This window comes from Grampus griseus (assembly GCF_964374135.1).
Source record: "Grampus griseus genome assembly, chromosome: 11".
Lineage (NCBI taxonomy): Eukaryota > Metazoa > Chordata > Mammalia > Artiodactyla > Delphinidae > Grampus > Grampus griseus.
In genome coordinates, this window is record NC_139005.1 from 45055291 (window position 1) to 45073041 (window position 17751).

The 17751-nt window shown below is 40.5% G+C and overlaps 1 protein-coding gene across 1 annotated transcript; it reads right to left on the reverse strand.

The window, feature by feature from the left end:
• Positions 1–603: 603 nt before the first annotated feature.
• Positions 604–16158, reverse strand: NEMP1 (nuclear envelope integral membrane protein 1; the record flags this gene model as incomplete). Its single annotated transcript, XM_082666114.1, has 9 exons — positions 15926–16158; positions 8649–8773; positions 7266–7485; positions 5822–5894; positions 4343–4436; positions 3756–3870; positions 2812–3037; positions 1525–1698; positions 604–787 (listed from the first exon to the last, which is right to left on the reverse strand). Exons 1-9 carry the CDS (start codon positions 16050–16052, stop codon positions 604–606), a joined length of 1338 nt encoding a protein of 445 aa, XP_082522240.1. The 5' UTR covers positions 16053–16158.
• Positions 16159–17751: the final 1593 nt, after the last annotated feature.

Sequence of the window (17751 nt, forward strand, 5' to 3'; positions counted from 1 at the left end):
GTAGGGGCCTACTGGGCTGGTCACTCTGGAGCACTTGCTGGCTCTGGAACGAGTTTGTCACATTTTTTTAAAATGTATTCACTTAAAAAACAAGACAGACAAATAATAATCTATTTTCCTCTTAAAACAGTTGAAACAAGGATTATGCTAAAGTCACTGAAATAAAAGCAGAAGTAAAAGAGGCTCAGATTTGTGGATTTGTCTCTGAAAGATGCAGCCTATAGTCTGAAAGCATTACTTCACATATAACAGTTATCACTTCTGAGTTTGAAATGCCACGACTGAATCAACTTTCAAAGAGGAGCTGGAATGCCATGCTAGCTGTGGCAATCCAGTTTCTTCGGAAATATAAAGGTGGGCCAAGAACTTAACCAATGGGACGTGTTGGGAAGCAGTCACTACTTTATCCACTCTGCTTCCTCGGGACCCCAGAGACCACCAAGACCATTTCCAGAGGGAGGTCTACTCAGGCCTCTAATTTCAGCGGGAGAATTTCAGCACTATCTCACTCAACTTCCAAGATTTGAGAAGCAATTGTGCAACACATGCAACCTGGACCATTGAGGTACCAAGCCAATCCACATAAAAATAACTGACGATCACCTAAGTCAAGAAGCTGTTCTGTTGTGTGATGGGGGGGTACCGAGAATCTAAGTCCTCCTCTTCAGAGGATGTTTCTTCATAGAGTTCATCCTGGGCAATAATGCTCTCTAACCCATATTCCTGCTCATGGACAGAAACCTCATTGGGTGTGAGGTGGAAAGATCCTTCCACAAAGTCAGCAAATCTGAAAAACAGAAGATAATACTCATTAGGAACCTGCCTTCTGTCCTGTTTTCTTTCAAAATAAGAGCAAACTGAAACCCTTGGTATGCTCTCAGCTCAAATTATATTGAGTCTAGCCAACACCCTTATCCTTACTCTGGCAGGTAAGTAGACTAAAGCAAGAAATAAGAAGAAAAGGAAAGCTGGGATCATGGGCCAACATCTCCTGCAACCCCATCCTGCTTAATAAGCACTTTTAGTTATGGAAGTTTAGTTACCCTTTTTAGTTATGGAAGTGCTAAAGTTCCTTTAGTCATCCGTAATCCTGATAAGATTAAGGGGCATTACACATTTATTTGTGTTTATGGCCCTATAAACTTTATGCCATCAGGATTCCAAATTGAAGCTTCACATGTTTCCAAATAAAAAGGATCCCCTCTCCTAAAAAAAAAAAAAAATTAAAAAAAAAAACACTCAAGAGAGCAGTGCAAAACTATCAAAGGGGAAACTTAATATGGTACTAAAGTCTTCTCATCTCAATGCTAAAATCAAAGCTAGAGTAAATAGTTCTTTGAGGAATCAGAAAACAGGCTACTGCTTAACATGGGATATGAGTACCTTTCTCTTGACTACTCCTAGATGAACAAGGAAAACAAAGCCACAAATACAAAATGATTACAGAAGCATAATCTCTGTTAAAACTGAAGGTCACAAGCACCCTGACAGACACTTGGCACTTCTGGCAAAGAGTTTATTTACCTTTTTGGAGACTGGATTCGAGAAACAGTCTTCCAAGCCGGGCAGTCTGGACTGTTGCAGTATTCTCTAAGCTTCTCTAAAGCCTTTCGGGTCTCTACCTCTCCTTGTATCCGATATTCTTCTTCTGTCAGAAGACGAGGGGGGACAGTCTTTTCTGTTGCATTACACATCTTTCTGTGCTCACCAAAATAACATCATGAATGATTAATCAGTAATCTACAACCACCCTTACGTCTAACTCCCTTCAGTGGGTCAAGCATACAGCAGAGACCCTGAGCATTAAGAGTCACTGCTCCCACCTTTCTTCTACAGACATCTTTAGTTATAATGTACCCTTGACATGTTAGACTATGAGTGACAAGTCAGAGTCGTCAATATTATTCAGTAATGTGAACAAATTCACTTATTTTCCAATAAGTGACGGACAAAATATTTATTTCCCAATAAATGGAAAAACCACAAGAAATGATGGCATAAGACTGTGGTTCATTAACTTGGTTCCCCCCGAACTGAAGGCATTACTTTGACTATCTGTAATAGAAAGAACATTGATAACCTCAGAACCTATGACCATTCCACAGTCACCATACAAAGTGACAACATGCTTTGAATTACATCTTAAACTAAGAATAGGACTCCCAGGGGGCTTCCCTGGTTGCGCAGTGGTTGAGAATCTGCCTGCTAATGCAGGGGACACGGGTTCGAGCCCTGGCCTGGGAGGATCCCACGTGCCGTGGAGCAACTAGGCCCGTGAGCCACAACTACTGAGCCTGCGCGTCTGGAGCCTGTGCTCCACAACAAGAGAGGCCGCGATAGTGAGAGGCCTGCGCACCGCGATGAAGCGTAGCCCCTGCTCGCCACAACTAGAGAAAGCCCTCGCACAGAAACGAAGACCCAACACAGCCAAAAATAAATTAAAAAAAAAAAAAAAAAAAAGAATAGGACTCCCAGAGCAACCTGAGAGCCAGTGTGAAATAATCTGAAACCAGGTGACCTGAGGCATGCGGTATAAAAGTGATATACTTTGCATCACCTAGTGGTAACAAGAACACATGACACTTTACTAGATGTTTTTATTTTATATATAAAATAACCAGAATTTATAAATTCTATAAAAATGCCTACAGAGAATCTAAAAAGAAAGACTTGAAGGAAATAAAAGTGAAGCATAATACCATAAATTTGCATTAACAAAGAGGCTCCCAGGTCAACACCTCTGTCTCCTTTTGCAGCAACTGCATCCCACATTGCATGTTTCAGTACAAAGTTACACTGCCTTTCAGTCACCTGTAGGTGATGTACAGCCAGTGAATAGGGTACTCCACGCTCTTAGTACACAGTGCAGTGATGATAATGGCAAGGGCAATGTGTGGTATCTGGATACTGGAATACATGAAACATAAGCCCATCAGCTGCAAGGTCCAAGTCAGCAGGTTGATACTTCGTTCATTCTCCAAGGGCCCATACTTGTAACAGACTGCAAAACTCATGAATCCAACTGCAAGGACATAGCCTATGAGAAGAGTTATCAGAAGACATTCTTTTTAATCTACAGTTGGTAAAAATAATCTGTGTGGGGAGCAGCAGTAAATTCACTATGTAGCGCCTAATGAACCAGGGAAATAGGTAAGATCTTTACTCAATTGTTCACACTTTTTTCATTATTCATATATATTAATCTCTTTAAGCTTCTATCCTTTCTACTATCCTAAATTTATTTAATTCTCAAATGGAGAATCAAACCTACATGTTGAACAACTCTAAAATAGTCTGTTTAAAAAACCTAATATATGAAAATCCAGATTAATCTGCTCTCAAAGGATAGATTAAGAGTTACTATCTTTATAACCAAAAGATTCTCGCTTTATAGATAAGGTTCACTGTAGAGTCCTTTACTTCTTAAGGTCCTCAAGTGTATTTAAAATATGATTATATTCATAAAGTCAATTTACGGCTTTTCAGAAAGATGCCTATTGTGTAAACAGAGACGCATTTATAAACACCAAGAAATTAAAGTCTTCTCCCTAGCAGCATCATTTTAATTTAAGAGAAGGTCACAACTGTATAGAGGGGTTAGAAATAAGTAAAGAACTATGATTCTTACAAGTTAACAAAATGGCATAGACTATTAAACTCCTGTAAGCAGTAAGCAAGCAACATCTTTTCATGATCAAATTAACTAAAACAGCCTATAAACATATAAAAAGTAAAGCAAAACAAACAACACTTACTTAAAAGATACTGCCAGTAACATCTCCAGATCTCTTGTAAATTTTTAAAAACTAGCTGAATGAGGTACAGAGAAAAGGACCAGCCTCCTACCAGGATGATGTAAATGGGACTTTTCTAAGAAAGAGTAGAAGTGAAAGCAAAAAGTTACAATGGGCTTTCCATACATAAAAGAAACAAAATAGAACTGTGATTTAAAAAAAAAAAAAATTCAACCTACTAAAAATGCACAAAACACATCTCTTAAAAAGATGTCCTTTATATTTTAAATGGTACAGTCTGCAAAGAAAACTGGGAAAATGAGATGCTAAATAACTTAAAAGCCTGGCTATATAATCTATGTAATTAACAAACAGGAAGAAGACTTTAATCATCCCCACTGTATACAGGATTTCAAATAAAAAGGGAGAGATTGTATGTAATGAGGCTGCAAGTTTCATCATGGAAAGTACCTTTCTGAATCAAGGAAAGAGTAGGACATTTACTTATCAGCCATCAATGCAAATTTTCAGTGCTGTAAGATTATCCAAAAACAATCCTTCAACTATCCAAGCTCATCCTAACTGCATGTGAGGATTCTGCTTCTTACCTTGGGCATAAACTTGGACAGCATAAAAATGATGATTAGTAAAGAGGTCACAATTCCCACACTCATCCCAGTGGAATAGTAGAAGATTTGACTTCTGCAGAGATAAAATTCATTTCATGACTACGTGTGTATTCATATATGGCACTGTTCAAACTAGACAACTAACCCAGCCAAAAGATAGAAAAAAGGTACATGGTGGGAGCAGGTATTTGCCCAACACTTCAGATGAGAAAACTGAAGAGACTAGTACAATGTAGTTGCTGCCAGATTATGAAGATTAGTATCAATAAGGGCCCCTCAAATATATCCCAGTAATAAACCTCTGCTTAGTCTCCCGCTCCCATCCCCAGTACCTCTCCCCAGGCAATTTCTAATGGGAATCTTTCTTCTGGGAACTGCACAGCTTCTCTAGGGAGAAGGAAGAGCCCCAGTAGACACTGGAAACTAGAACTGAACTGATTACCCAGAAGGATAAACCAAACACAGGGCACAGAACAGAGAGCTCCTCTTCCTCTTCTAGGTTCTTTCTACCAGATATCCGTCGCTCACTTTGAGTTTCTCTCAGGATCCCCAAAATAAGGAACAACTTCCACCAACCTTGCTCCAGTTGAACTTCAATTGGTAAGCTTTCATTCACTATTCCACAAATATTCTCCTTGTGTTCAAAGTTAATGTTAATTCTACCTTTGTTCAATGTTTGTTATCTATATGTTTTCTTTATATTTGTACATGTCTGTTTCATCTAGCTAGTAGGTTCCTAAAGGCAGGAAATGAGTAAGTGGTTGATATTTGTTTCTTTACTTCTGAACAGCATGAAACTCATCAACACACAGCCCTGTAAAAATGAGGGCTAAACATTTCTAACGGTGGAAAGGGTGGTGCTGTATTGGCTAAATCCCACACATGATGGGTAACCTAATGGGGGAATTTCATTATTACCAATCTTATTAATACAAGAAAATAATTATAACACATATTATTTTTTTAAATTATTGAAGCAGGCAATGGCCTAGCCATCCATAAAGGTCCTAGAAAAGGGAATGGCAGCACTTCAAGTCTTTATGATAAAAGTCAAGCAGGGTTGGACTTCCCTGGTGGCTCAGTGGTTAAGAATCTGCCTGCAAATGCAGGGGACATGGGTTTGAGCCCTGGTCTGGGAAGATCCCACATGCCACAGAGCAACTAAGCCTGTGCGCCACAACTACTGAGCCTGTGCTCTAGAGACCGCGAGCCATGACTACTGAGCCCATGTGCCACAACTACTGAAGCCCACACGCCTAGAGCCCGTGCTCCGCAACAAGAGAAGCCACCACAGTGAGAAGCCCGCGCACTGCAACGAAGAGTAGCCCCCACTTGCCGCAACTAGAGAAAGCCCGTGCGCAGCAATGAAGACTCAACACAGCCAAGAATGAATAAAAAAAAAAGTCAAGCAGGGTAGGTCTGAGCCTCCTCATTCTGCCCGCTAGCCTTGGAACCTACCTGCTCAGCAAGTCACCACAAAAAAATAGAATAAGTCCAAGGAGAAAAATGAGGAAGAGTTTGGGGTCAAATCCTGAAATAAATAAAAGACTTCTGCTTAATATGGGAACAAAACAATTTAAGGCATTACAGAATAAAAGACAATGTTGGCATCATTGGTCAGCTAATAAAATATATGCAAACAGCCCACCTAAACAGCATTTTAAATTCCACACAAAGCCTGGGCACCCTTCCAAAGAGAAAGTATAATTAGGTCTCTGTCTAACCTGTACTTCCCTCAAGAGTTTATTTTTATTTTGGCTACTAAGCTAAGGCTAAAAGAAGCTAAGCTTTGCTTTTGATGGAGTCATAGTGCCATCAGCGCTTCATGCAGTCGCCCACAAGGGGTCTCCACCACTCTGGTTTTCGGGCCTTAAGTCACACACGCTCGGATTCAGATCAGCCCAGAACTTGGGGTCAGGGCCCTCTTCTGTTCTCTAACTGTTGGTCTCTGCTTGACCAACACCACCACCTACTTCTCTTCGCTACACAAGCACTGTGTTGGAAAAGCCTATACTCAAAACACATCTCACCCAGGACCAGGGGGCCCAAGCATAGACCCCTTACTGGCATACCAGACACTCCCACAGCTTTCACATTCAAGAGCTCTTGAGTCTAGGGGAAGTCCACAAACAGAAGAGTGAGAGGGATCAGTAAATGCAAAAGGAACACCAAAAAACAGGCTGATCCTGTTCAACCAAAGAACTGTGGAACCCTAGGACAGTTGGAAGGGCACAATGTATTTCGTAGCAAAACCCAGGAACATTTCTACTACTTAAAACATTACTCTCCTAAGACAGTAGTTACCAAGGAGAGATCAAAAATCACAGAGAATCCAAGAGGATAATGGTCCACCTCTTCTGTGAAGCTTTCTCAGACTCATTCAGAGAAGGGAAAGCTCCCAATTAGACTGAATAAGCCTGAAACTGCAGTGATCTTCACATTTATTTATGGTTCCACATATATTCTTTTGTTTGTGAGGTATTCAGTTCTACCCTTCTTTAGTTTTTATTGTTAACCATTCATGCCTTCAAATGTAGACCTGTACATTTCAAGACATCTATCTTTGTCTATAAGTGCCCAGAAGACAAGGAATACATCTATCTTACTCTGAAGAATACTAGGCATATCAGCTCAGAGCCATTGGAAGTATTAGAAATACAAGTCTTCACAATTCCAGGTAAGGAAGTACTCAGAATGACTTATGGTAAAGTCTCAAATCTAGGCTTAAAGGGTTTTATGAGGGGTGGAGGCTCTCTGAACTGTTTGGAGCAGTGGTATATTCAGGTTATAATCAGAACCAAAATGGAGCTGTCTTGGGCTGACTTTTCTCACTAATTACATCCTCGAAAGCTCAGTCCCTTCTCACCAGAGAATCCATCAGAAAAACAGAGGTAAGACTTACTCCGGGTCACAGTGACACTGTACTTGGTGTCTTCCTCTATAATCTCAACTTTGAGGCAGGTTTTTGTGCTGTATAGACCCACGTTAACATAGGTGTCATTCAATTTCTCTTTTAAAAAGGAGGAAAAAAAGTTCCAGATACTAAACTGCTCTAGCTCCTTCAGTTTCTCCTCATTCTCCACCTGGGTGACTCGGACCAGTTTGGAGCTATTTACCCGAATCTGTAACACAAGTAAAATCAGGATGAGAAAGAAGAAAGTAGGAATTTAAAATTTTCACAAATATAATTAAAAAAAAAAAAAAAACCTTTAGAGTAAATAACTAAATCAATAATGGCACCAGCTTTCCACAGGCTTATGAGAAATACAGAGATACAGCAGCTAAAAGATAACTGGGCAAATAACACTGTACATGGTACAGAGAGGCAGCTGTTAGAATGTTTTATTGTTAACATGATCTGAATCTAGTATTAGGCCAGAACATAGGGGGAAAAAAAAGACTTCCAAGCTGAAAGAGTTACCAATACAGCTATTTATGAGAGATCATGCAAAGCAAGGGTCTAGAATATTAAGAAAACTGCCAGGCATAAACAGCACCAAAAATGTTTCCCATAATGACAAGCTGAAAAGTTCAACCCTTTGTCACAAATCACTGATTATGGGTAAATGTTGGTTATAATGTGCTCCAGATGGAATATGATCTTTATATCAGACAATGAAAAAAGAGAATTTTTTTTAAAAACCCACGAGCCCACCTTATGTTTTTGATGTGAACAAATCCCTTATCAGTAACTATGCTTATAGCAGCAGAAACATTTCCAAGGACTCATTTTGTTCAATCATTACAGCCAGACACTCTGGCTCAACAGTGTTATGAAATAAATGAGACCAAAGTCATTCTATCAAGGAGAAACTTCAGCTCAGGGCATTTATGCAAAACCTTGTGTAGAATCAAAATAGAATAGGAGCAGCAAGGCGAGAGTTTACATCCTGATAGGCACGCAGCAGTGTCCAGCCCAAAGAAGGCCTAAGATCTTTAAAAAGAAAGAGAGGTCTATATGTGTGTGTCTGTGTCTCTGTGAGTGTAAAAGGAGTGAGGGGAAGAGAAGGAAGTACTCTCTTGGGGAAAAGGAGGAAGGAAGTTTATCTCAGGCCACTTAAAGAAACAGAGAGAGAAACACAAAATAGGCATAAATGCTTTACTGATGAAAACACTGATGAGATTAAGAATAATCATAATCTTATCAAGGTTGTTAATTTTACACACACACACATATATTTTTTAACTGCATGTGAGAAGGGAAGAAAGTGTCAATGTACTCACTAATCACAGACAGACAGATATTCACAGAAACTGCCCCTGCCAGGAGCCTCCAAATCATTACCTGTATCTGTGTCCATATATCATGCCACTTCGGGATAAGCACATTTTTATAACAGGATTGTTGACTGGTATTCATATAATAAACTTTGGATTCCTGAAGCATGACCACATTTAAATCAATTCCGGCTTTATGCAAAGAAAGAAAATAATTAAGTATAATAACAGAACAAGCTAGTAACTATAACTCATTTCATAAAAAGAATTAAACTGACCACTTTCTTAAAGCTGGGGTTAAAAATATCAGCGACTAAGACACGAAGAAGAAAACTGAGATGAGAGAAGAAATAAGGCAGTCTTATTCCTGCCAAATGTAATTAGTTAAATATTACAAATAGTCACTAATCCAGGATAAGTAATAATAAAAGCCACTATTACGTGTTTATTAAGACAGACAGTATGTTGTCTGTCTCATTTAACCCTCCCAGCAATGCTGTGAGGTTGGCACTCTCATAACCTCCATTTTACAAATGAGGAAACTGATGCTTAGGAAAGATTAAGTAATTTGTCCAAAGTCACACAGCTAGTAAACAGCTAAACTGACATTCACACCCAGGTCCTGTTTCTCTTATAAAGGCATAGCTAAAGTAACCCCATCTGGTGACTTTCTCTATCCATATCCTGAGTAGGATGAACAGAATTAGCAACACTTTTTGTATTTAGAGTACTTTAAGCAGATACTAAAAGACTGCAAAGTTGCTTTTTTCCAGCTGTTTTGTTTCATTCAAGTTTTAAGAGCAGCCAATGAACATATGCAGTCCCTCTGATTTTACCAAAACAGATCTCCCCTGAGGAATTTATATTCAATCTCAGCTAATTTAAGGTTTACAAGTGACCATTATCATATCTTCCCACCCAAGTTTGCACAAGTTACCTTCTTCACCACAAAACATTTCAATATCTTCTTCCTTGCTCTACACTGTACTTACCAACTCATTTAGTGCTACTCTCAGGGGAAATTTAGTTAACTCTTTGGTTCTTAGTATAAAGGTGGGTAGATTTAAATAAACAAAACACCCAAAACACAAAAACCTCAAACAAACCTTACAAAGCCAAAGTTACACACACAAAAAAGGTAATGACACCCATCAGTTCAAAATGGTTTTAGAGTGAAGCGCAGACTAATTTTGAAGTTAAATTCGGTCTTAAACCTAAATATTGGGCTTCCCTGGTGGCGCAGTGGTTGAGAGCCCGCCTGCCGATGCAGGGGACGCGGGTTCGTGCCCCGGTCCGGGAAGATCCCACATGCCGCGGAGCAGCTGGGCCCGTGAGCCATGGCCGCTGAGCCTGCGCGCCCGGAGCTTGTGCTCCGCAACGGGAGAGGCCACAACAGTGAGAGGCCCGCGTACAGCAAAACAAACAAAAAAACAAAACAAACAAACAAACCTTAATATTAAGAACGAAAACTAAAAAACTCTTAGAAGAAGAAAACAGGTGTGTAAACCTTTGTGACCTTGGATTTGACAATGGTTTCAAAAATTTTAAACTTTTGTGTTTCAATGGCCACTATCAAGAAAGTGAAAAGATGACCCACAAAGTGGGAGGAAATACTTGCAAATCATATATCTGATAAGGGTCTAATATCCAGAATATATAAAGAACTACTACAATTCAACAATAAAAAGAGAAATAACCCAATGTTTAGAATGCATAAAGGATTTGAATAGACATTTCTCCAAAGAAGATACACAAATGGCCAATAAGCACAATGAAAAGAGATTCAACATCATTAGCTATTATGGAAATGCAAGTCAAAACCACAATGAAATACCACTTCACATTCATTAGGATGGCTCTAATCAAAAAGAGGACAATAACCACGTGTTGGCAAGGATGTGCAGAAACTGGAACCCTCACACATTGCTGGTGGGAATGTAAAATGGTACAGTCTCTCTGGAAAACAGCTTGGCAGTTCCTCAAAAACTAAAACACAATTATTACATGACACAGCAATTCCACTCCTATGTATACACCCAAGAGAAGTGAAAACATGTTCACACCGAAACCTGTACACAAATGTTCACTGCAGCAATATCCATAATAACCAAAAAGTGGAAACACCCCAAATGTCCCTCAGCTGATCAACGGATAAGCAAAATGTGGTATTATTGATACAATGGAATATTATTCAGCCATAAAAGTACTGATACGTACTACAACATGAACCTTAAAAACTTTTTGTTGAATGAAAGCCAGTCAAGAAAAAGTCCACATATTAAATGATTCCATTTATATAAATATCCAGAATAAGCAAAGGCGCAGAAAGTAGATTAGTGGTCGTCAGGGGCTAGGAGGAGAAGGGAATGGGGAGAGACCTTTAAGGGGTATGGGGCCTCATTTTGGAGTAATAAAAATATTCTGGGGATGCCTGGTGCTGCAGTAGTTAAGAATCCGCCTGCCAATGCAGGGGACACAGGTTCGAGCCCTGGTCCTGGAAGATCCCACATGCCGTGGAGCAACTAAGCCCGTGTGCCACAACTACTGAGCCTGTGCTCTAGAGCCCACGAGCCACAACTGCTGAGCCCGCGTGCCACAACTACCGAAGCCTGCGCACCTAGAGCCCATGCTCCGCAACGAGAAGCCTCCACAATAAGCCCTCGCACCGCAACAGAGAGTAGCCCCCACTCGCAGCAACTAGAGAAAGTCCACGCACAGCAACGGAAGACCCAACGCAGCCAATAAATAAATAAATAAAATCTATTAAAAAAAATTCTGTAATTAGTCAGTGGTGATGGTTGCACAATACTGTGAATACAGCTGCCCCATGAACAACCATGGTTAGGGATGCCACCTCTCTGCTCAGTCAAAAATCAGCGTATAACTTTAGTTAGCCCTCTAGATCCACAGTTCCGCATCTGTGGATTCAACCAACCAAAGATCAGGTAGTACTATAGTATGTATTTATTGAAAATAAAAATCCACGTATAAGTGGACCCATGCAATTCAAATCTGTGTTGTTCAAGGATCAACTGTATACGGAAGACCAATGAAAGGGTGGATTTTATGGTATGTGAATTATATCTCAATATTTTAAAATTCAGTCTTGATATTGCAGGGGAGGAAAAGTTTTCCTTGACCGCCTTGGGTCCCTGGCTGGGTCCAAAAATTAAACTGACAAAGACATATTAACAGGAGAAAATCATACAAATTTATTTCATATCTTTTATGTGACATGAAAACCTCTAAGGAAATAAAGACCCAAAGAAACAGACCCACGTACTTTTATGCTAGGTTTGACGAAAAGTGGACATTTGCAGAGGAACGATAGGTTGAGTATGAGGTAAGTGTAGTAGAGTGGGGGAAACTGAGCAAGGCCTGTTTATTAGGATTCTTCTTCATGCCCCTTTGTCTTCGAAGACAAGGATGCTCCTTTCCTCCAGGTATAGGGAGGACACCTCTCACATGAGGATTTCATGGCCTATTTCAAGGAAGGAGGGCAAAGTGCGGGAGGTCAGAGTGACTTTTCGGCTTTGCTGTTTTCTCAAACTCCCTCAGCTTAAAATATTCAATATGCCAAGGTGCCATATTTTGGAGTAGTATGTCCTGAACCTCATCTATCAATCTCTCACTAGGGTTTAATTCAATAGTAATTTGGATTTCCTCCAAGCCTATTTTTCATAAAATGAAACCCTTTCAAAATCCTATTGACATTTGTTTCACTAGCAAGCCCAAATATACTGAAAGAACACCCACTCACAAATATGGATCAAGAGTTTATTTTCTTCTGGAGACTGTAAGAGAGTAAGATTATGTAAAGCTTAAAACTGTGTATTTACAAATAAAAACCTAAGAGTCACACTTTATTAACTCCTTTCTCCCACAGCACCAAGTAATATAACACAACATCTCTTTAAGCCCATTATTATTTTCAAGAGGGTAGTAAGATACAAATAATATGTCAATAGCACAGGAGATTTGAAAAATTTAATGCCAAGAAAAGACATCAGTATTTTTAAACCAATTTTAAAATTCTTCAATGTCATTTTCCTAAAGGAATAAAATTTTTATAAAAAGCAACATTTTGGGGGTAATTCCCTGGCGGTCCAGTGGTTAGGACTCCCGTGCTTCCACTGTAGGGGGCGCAGGTTCTATCCCTGGTCAGGGAACTAAGATCCCACGGACAAATAAATAAATAATTTAACAAGCAACATTTTCTTAAACCTTCCTTTACCCAAGTTCCACACCATTCAAAGGAAAGCACTGTAAATAAACAAACAAACCTCTCTAACACCAATCTCCTACAGAAATCAGCACCTTGGCCAGCCATATCTTTGGAAATTCATTGAGAGGGAAAACACACCAAATCAGCCTAAGGGGATAATCTGTGCAAACAATCACCACTCCAGCTATAGCTTAAATTATTAGAAAAACATAGAACTACACCAATTACCTTCAATATATACAAGCTGTCAAAATGCTCATGTTACAATCTTGTGCTTCCCATAGCAAAAGGACATACACAACACTTTCCTTCCCCTCCCCAAAGTGAGTTAGCCAGCATGTTAAAAAGCACAATAAATTAAACATTTAAAAAATGCCTTCTGAGCCCAAAGATCTAGTTCTTCTTGGAAAATGCCTCCTTGGAATTTAGTGAATCACAACTTGCTTATTGTATTTACCCATAAACCAGCTACTTAAAAGTTAGTAACTTCGTATTTACTTATAATTCATCAATCAACAACACTGATCATTTAACATCTACTGGTAGAAGGTAATGAAAATGATTCATAGTATGTGAGGACCAGAAAAGACCCTAAAAATTTATGAAAAACCACCTCTTCTAATTCTTAAATAGCCTCTATTCATTTCTGTCAAGAGGTAATCCAGTTCATACTTAAAAGCATCTTAAAATGCTCCTTAAAAACTAGCATCTTAAATTAGTGGGCTTAGCAAAGGATTATTCAATGTGATGCTGGCACAACTGACTGGTTATTTGGAAAATAAAATCTATCTAGATACTCACCTCACACCAAATACTAACATTAACCGCTGATTAAAAAGTAAAATGAAAAATAATTAAATTGTACCACAAAATATACATATACAAAAATTTAATTTTGGAGGAATCTTCAAGTACAAAAGCAATGGAAATAAATCTAAAGAATAAAATCAAGTGATCACATAAAAAATATAAATCTTCTATTTAAAAAGATAAAGGGGGCAAATTAAAGTTCTGTAATAAATAGATTATAAAAAATACATCCTTAAAATATTAAAAAGTTCATCAACTGATTTTAAAAGTACACAAACATCCCAATAAACAGTAATCACAATAAACAGGCCAAGAGCAAAGGACACACTCTCCAAAAAATGTAAACTCTAAACAGAAAATTAAATAACTAATTAATATTTGAAAGATGCTTCCTCACAAATAATGCAAGAAATGCAAAGTAAATTAAGATGCCACTTTCAATCTATCAGATTAGCAAAGGTGTTTCTGTCTGGAATATCCAATGCTGGCAAGGGAATGGGTCACAAGCAAATATAGCTGATAATCGTATAAACTGGCACACCTTTTCAGAAAAATATTTTAGCAAGATGTTTCAAGGGTCTTAAATATATTTTCACTTTTGATTGAATAAATCCATTTCTGAGAATCTATCCTAAAAAAAAAAAAATCTGTCCACAGGATGAAACTAAAAATAACATTTATGAAGAATTTTAAATGACATAGGAAAATGTTTATGCTACAAAACCATATGAGAAAACTATCACTGGCAGCAACTGGTGGCCTCCAGGGAAGAGAACTGAAGTGCTGACAAGTTTATGAATATATTATCAATTCAAAAAAAAATTTTAATTAAAAACACGTGGAAACAGACCAGAAGAAAGCGTGCTTTAACGGACTGCCTCTGAATGGAAAAAACAGTAAGTGATTTTTCTACTTCCTTATACTTAATTGTACTTGCCAAATGGTCTAAAAGAACTCCCTGCCTTTTGAAGTACTCCGTTCTCTCTTTAGGTAGATCCCACTTTTAGAAAGTTCTACTCTATTACATGATTGTCTCCTTGTAGCTGCCACCCACATGATCTATTAGGCCACAAAGAACACGTATCCCAAGTTTACCCTTCTCCAAGCCAAAAAGTCCCCATTCCTCTCCTTATTAAAGAAACTTTGAGCCTGCTGATTGAGCACGGACTACGTGGGAGCATTCTGATACAAATATTCTCTTTCATTTCCACAATACATAGCCTCTAAGGTTAAACATCTGGTCAAAGTTCATTCAGATCATATGTAGCCCTTCAAATGTTACTCTGGGCCCTGCCCCTGGAAAAGTACCTTCTTGGTTACCTATTCCCCTCTCCCTATAAAAACCGTTTCAGAAGGACGCTGCAGTTTGAAACTAGTTCTATGGATCCTGAGATAACCTTAAAGCTGCAGCTAAGGATAATCATAAGTGACAGCAAGAGATAGGCAGCAAACGACGGAAAGGTGAGAGAGCATATGTGTTTACAAGATACGATTCTCCTTAGCCCCATGAGTCTCTACTCCCTCCAGTGGAAGCTTGGAAACACCGCTTATCTTTCTGTTGTGCACTTAACAAGGGTAGAAGGAGGTTTTTTTTTACAAACACAGTCTAGGTTTTCTGAATTAGAGCGTTAAAGGAAAACAATTTCATCCCAGTCCAGAGCCAATTATGCAGTAGCAGGCATCAAGAAAGTCTGCTTGAGGAATGAATAAATTTCCAAAAGAAAACTACTCGATACTGACTAGCGTTTTTGGAAACGGGAATTTAACGGCTCCAGGTCGGTTCTATAGGGCCGGTTGGAGCCAGGATCTTACAAAGGCGTAAGATACTGAAAGAGCTCACTGCATTTCAGTGAACTATAATTATCTGTTCAGCCACCCATGCCGAGTCCTGACAGCATACGCTCAGGTGTTGCTAATTTTCTGAATGAACGGTATGCTCCCTTCCCAGTGGCAGCTCTGCCTGTCCATTCGGTCCTCGGGTCACCTTCCTTTGAACAACAACAAAAAAAAAAAAATCGAGGAGGCCCATGCAGCAGGATGCAGCCCCCAGGACCGCTTCTCACCCAATGCAGGCCTCCCCGTCTCCGCCAAAAAGGCTTCAAGCTCCTCCCCACTCTGGGTAGCTCCCGCAGGCCACCCCAGGGCCCTGGTCCCTCAGTGCCGGCGCCCGTTCGCCAAGGATGAAGCTTCTTCCTTCGCACCACGCCCGCGCCCGTCAGAATAACGGCCCACGCCCTGGGGACGCTCCCCACTTTTCTAAATATAACCCCTCGGTACCCGCTCCCTCGGCGGCTGCTGCCGGGCGGTACCTGAGCCGCAGACCAAGCAGCCGGAGAGGACCAGGAGCAGTCGCACTGCACCACCGCCCCCGGCCCCCCAGCTCCAGGGCCCGGCACCAACTGCAGATAAGACCGCCACTTTCATTCCTCCCGCCATGGTCTCCTCACACCACCTCCTCCTCACGTGCCCCTCCCCAGCAACTAACCCGGAACTGGCAGGGCCAGCAGCCTATCCGCTACAAGACCCGCCCCCTACCAACCAATCGGACGGGCGAGGCTTCGAGCCTTCAGTCCTTTATGGACCCTATAGTCCCGCCTCTTAGCAACTGATGCGCGAGGGCGGAAAGAAGCAGCTTTCAGCCTATTAGAAAACTGATTCTCATATTAGCAATGGCGACAGGAAGATCCCACCCCTTAACAACATGCTTCCGTCTCCAGTTTATTTACAACTGGCGCGATTGATGGTAAGCTTAACCAATAGAAAATCAAATTTTTTCGGTGCGCGGGCCTCTCACTGTTGTGGCCTCTCCCACTGCGGAGCACAGGCTCCGGACGCGCAGGCTTAGTGGCCATGCCTCACGAGCCCAGCCGCTCCGCGGCACGTCATCTTCTTGGATCGGGGCACGAATCTCTATCCCCTGCATTGGCAGACGGACTCTCAACCACTGCGCCACCAGGGAAGCCCCGGAGTTAACTCTTTTTTACCAAACTTGATATTTCCATCGAAATTGGCTCAGGTTCCCTCTGTTTCCTTTCTTTCTTTTCACCACGATCTTGTCACTGTGGGAAACTTAAGACATTGTGTCCTCCAAAATCCTAAATGATTTAGAAGGGAAGTGACAGAAAGTTGTGTTGACAGTTTTATAAGGAATAAACATTAACGTTTAAAAATGTGGTCATACGGGGCTTCCCTGGTGGCGCAGTGGTTGAGAATCTGCCCGCCAATGCAGGGAACACAGGTTTGAGCCCTGCTCTGGGAAGATCCCACATGCCGCGGAGCAACTAGGCCCGTGAGCCACAACTACTGAGCCTGCGCGTCTGGAGCTGTGCCCCGCAACAAGAGCGGCCGCGACAGTGAAAGGCCCTCGTACCGCGATGAAGAGTGGCCCCCGCTTGCCGCAACTAGAGAAAGCCCTTGCACAGAAACGAAGACCCAACACAGACAAAAATAAATAAATAAATAAACAAATAAATAAATAAAAAGCAGTTTCTTTAAAAAAAAAACAAGAGTAGCCCCCGCTTGCCGCAATTAGAGAAAGCCCCCGCAGCAACGAAGACCCAACACAGACAAAATAAATTAATTTTAAAATGTGGTCATAGGGTAGTTTTTGTTGGAAGCAAAATGCATGTGAATATTAAGAGAAACTTTTTTATTCCTCACAACATCCTGTGAGATAAATAGCTTCATTTATGAAGAAGCCAAGGCTAAGACAGGCAAAGGAACCTGCCTAAGATTGCATAATTCGTTGGGCTGGGCTGTGGTTCCAACCCAAGTCTTACCCCAAAGCCTGGGTTCTTTCTGTGCATCAGGCGCTTCCCATTAAATGATTTACACAGTGAGGGCCTAGCAGAATGCCTAGCACATAGCAGGTGTTCAGTAAATGTTAGTCGAAATTGAAGCATCTTATTTTTTAGAGGATCTGATACTGGTGGTTAGGAATACTAGAGATAATGGAGGCTAGTGAGTTAAGGGGGAAGTCATGGAAGGAGGTAACTGCTGGGGAAGGTTCAAGCTTTCAAAACAAAGGATTTTTTTAAGAGTCAAAATGGGGCTGAGCCATAGGCAAGAGAAGAAATTTCATCCTCAGAAAAGTCAAGGCCACCCCTGGCTGCAGTGGTCATCCTATGTCTCTCAT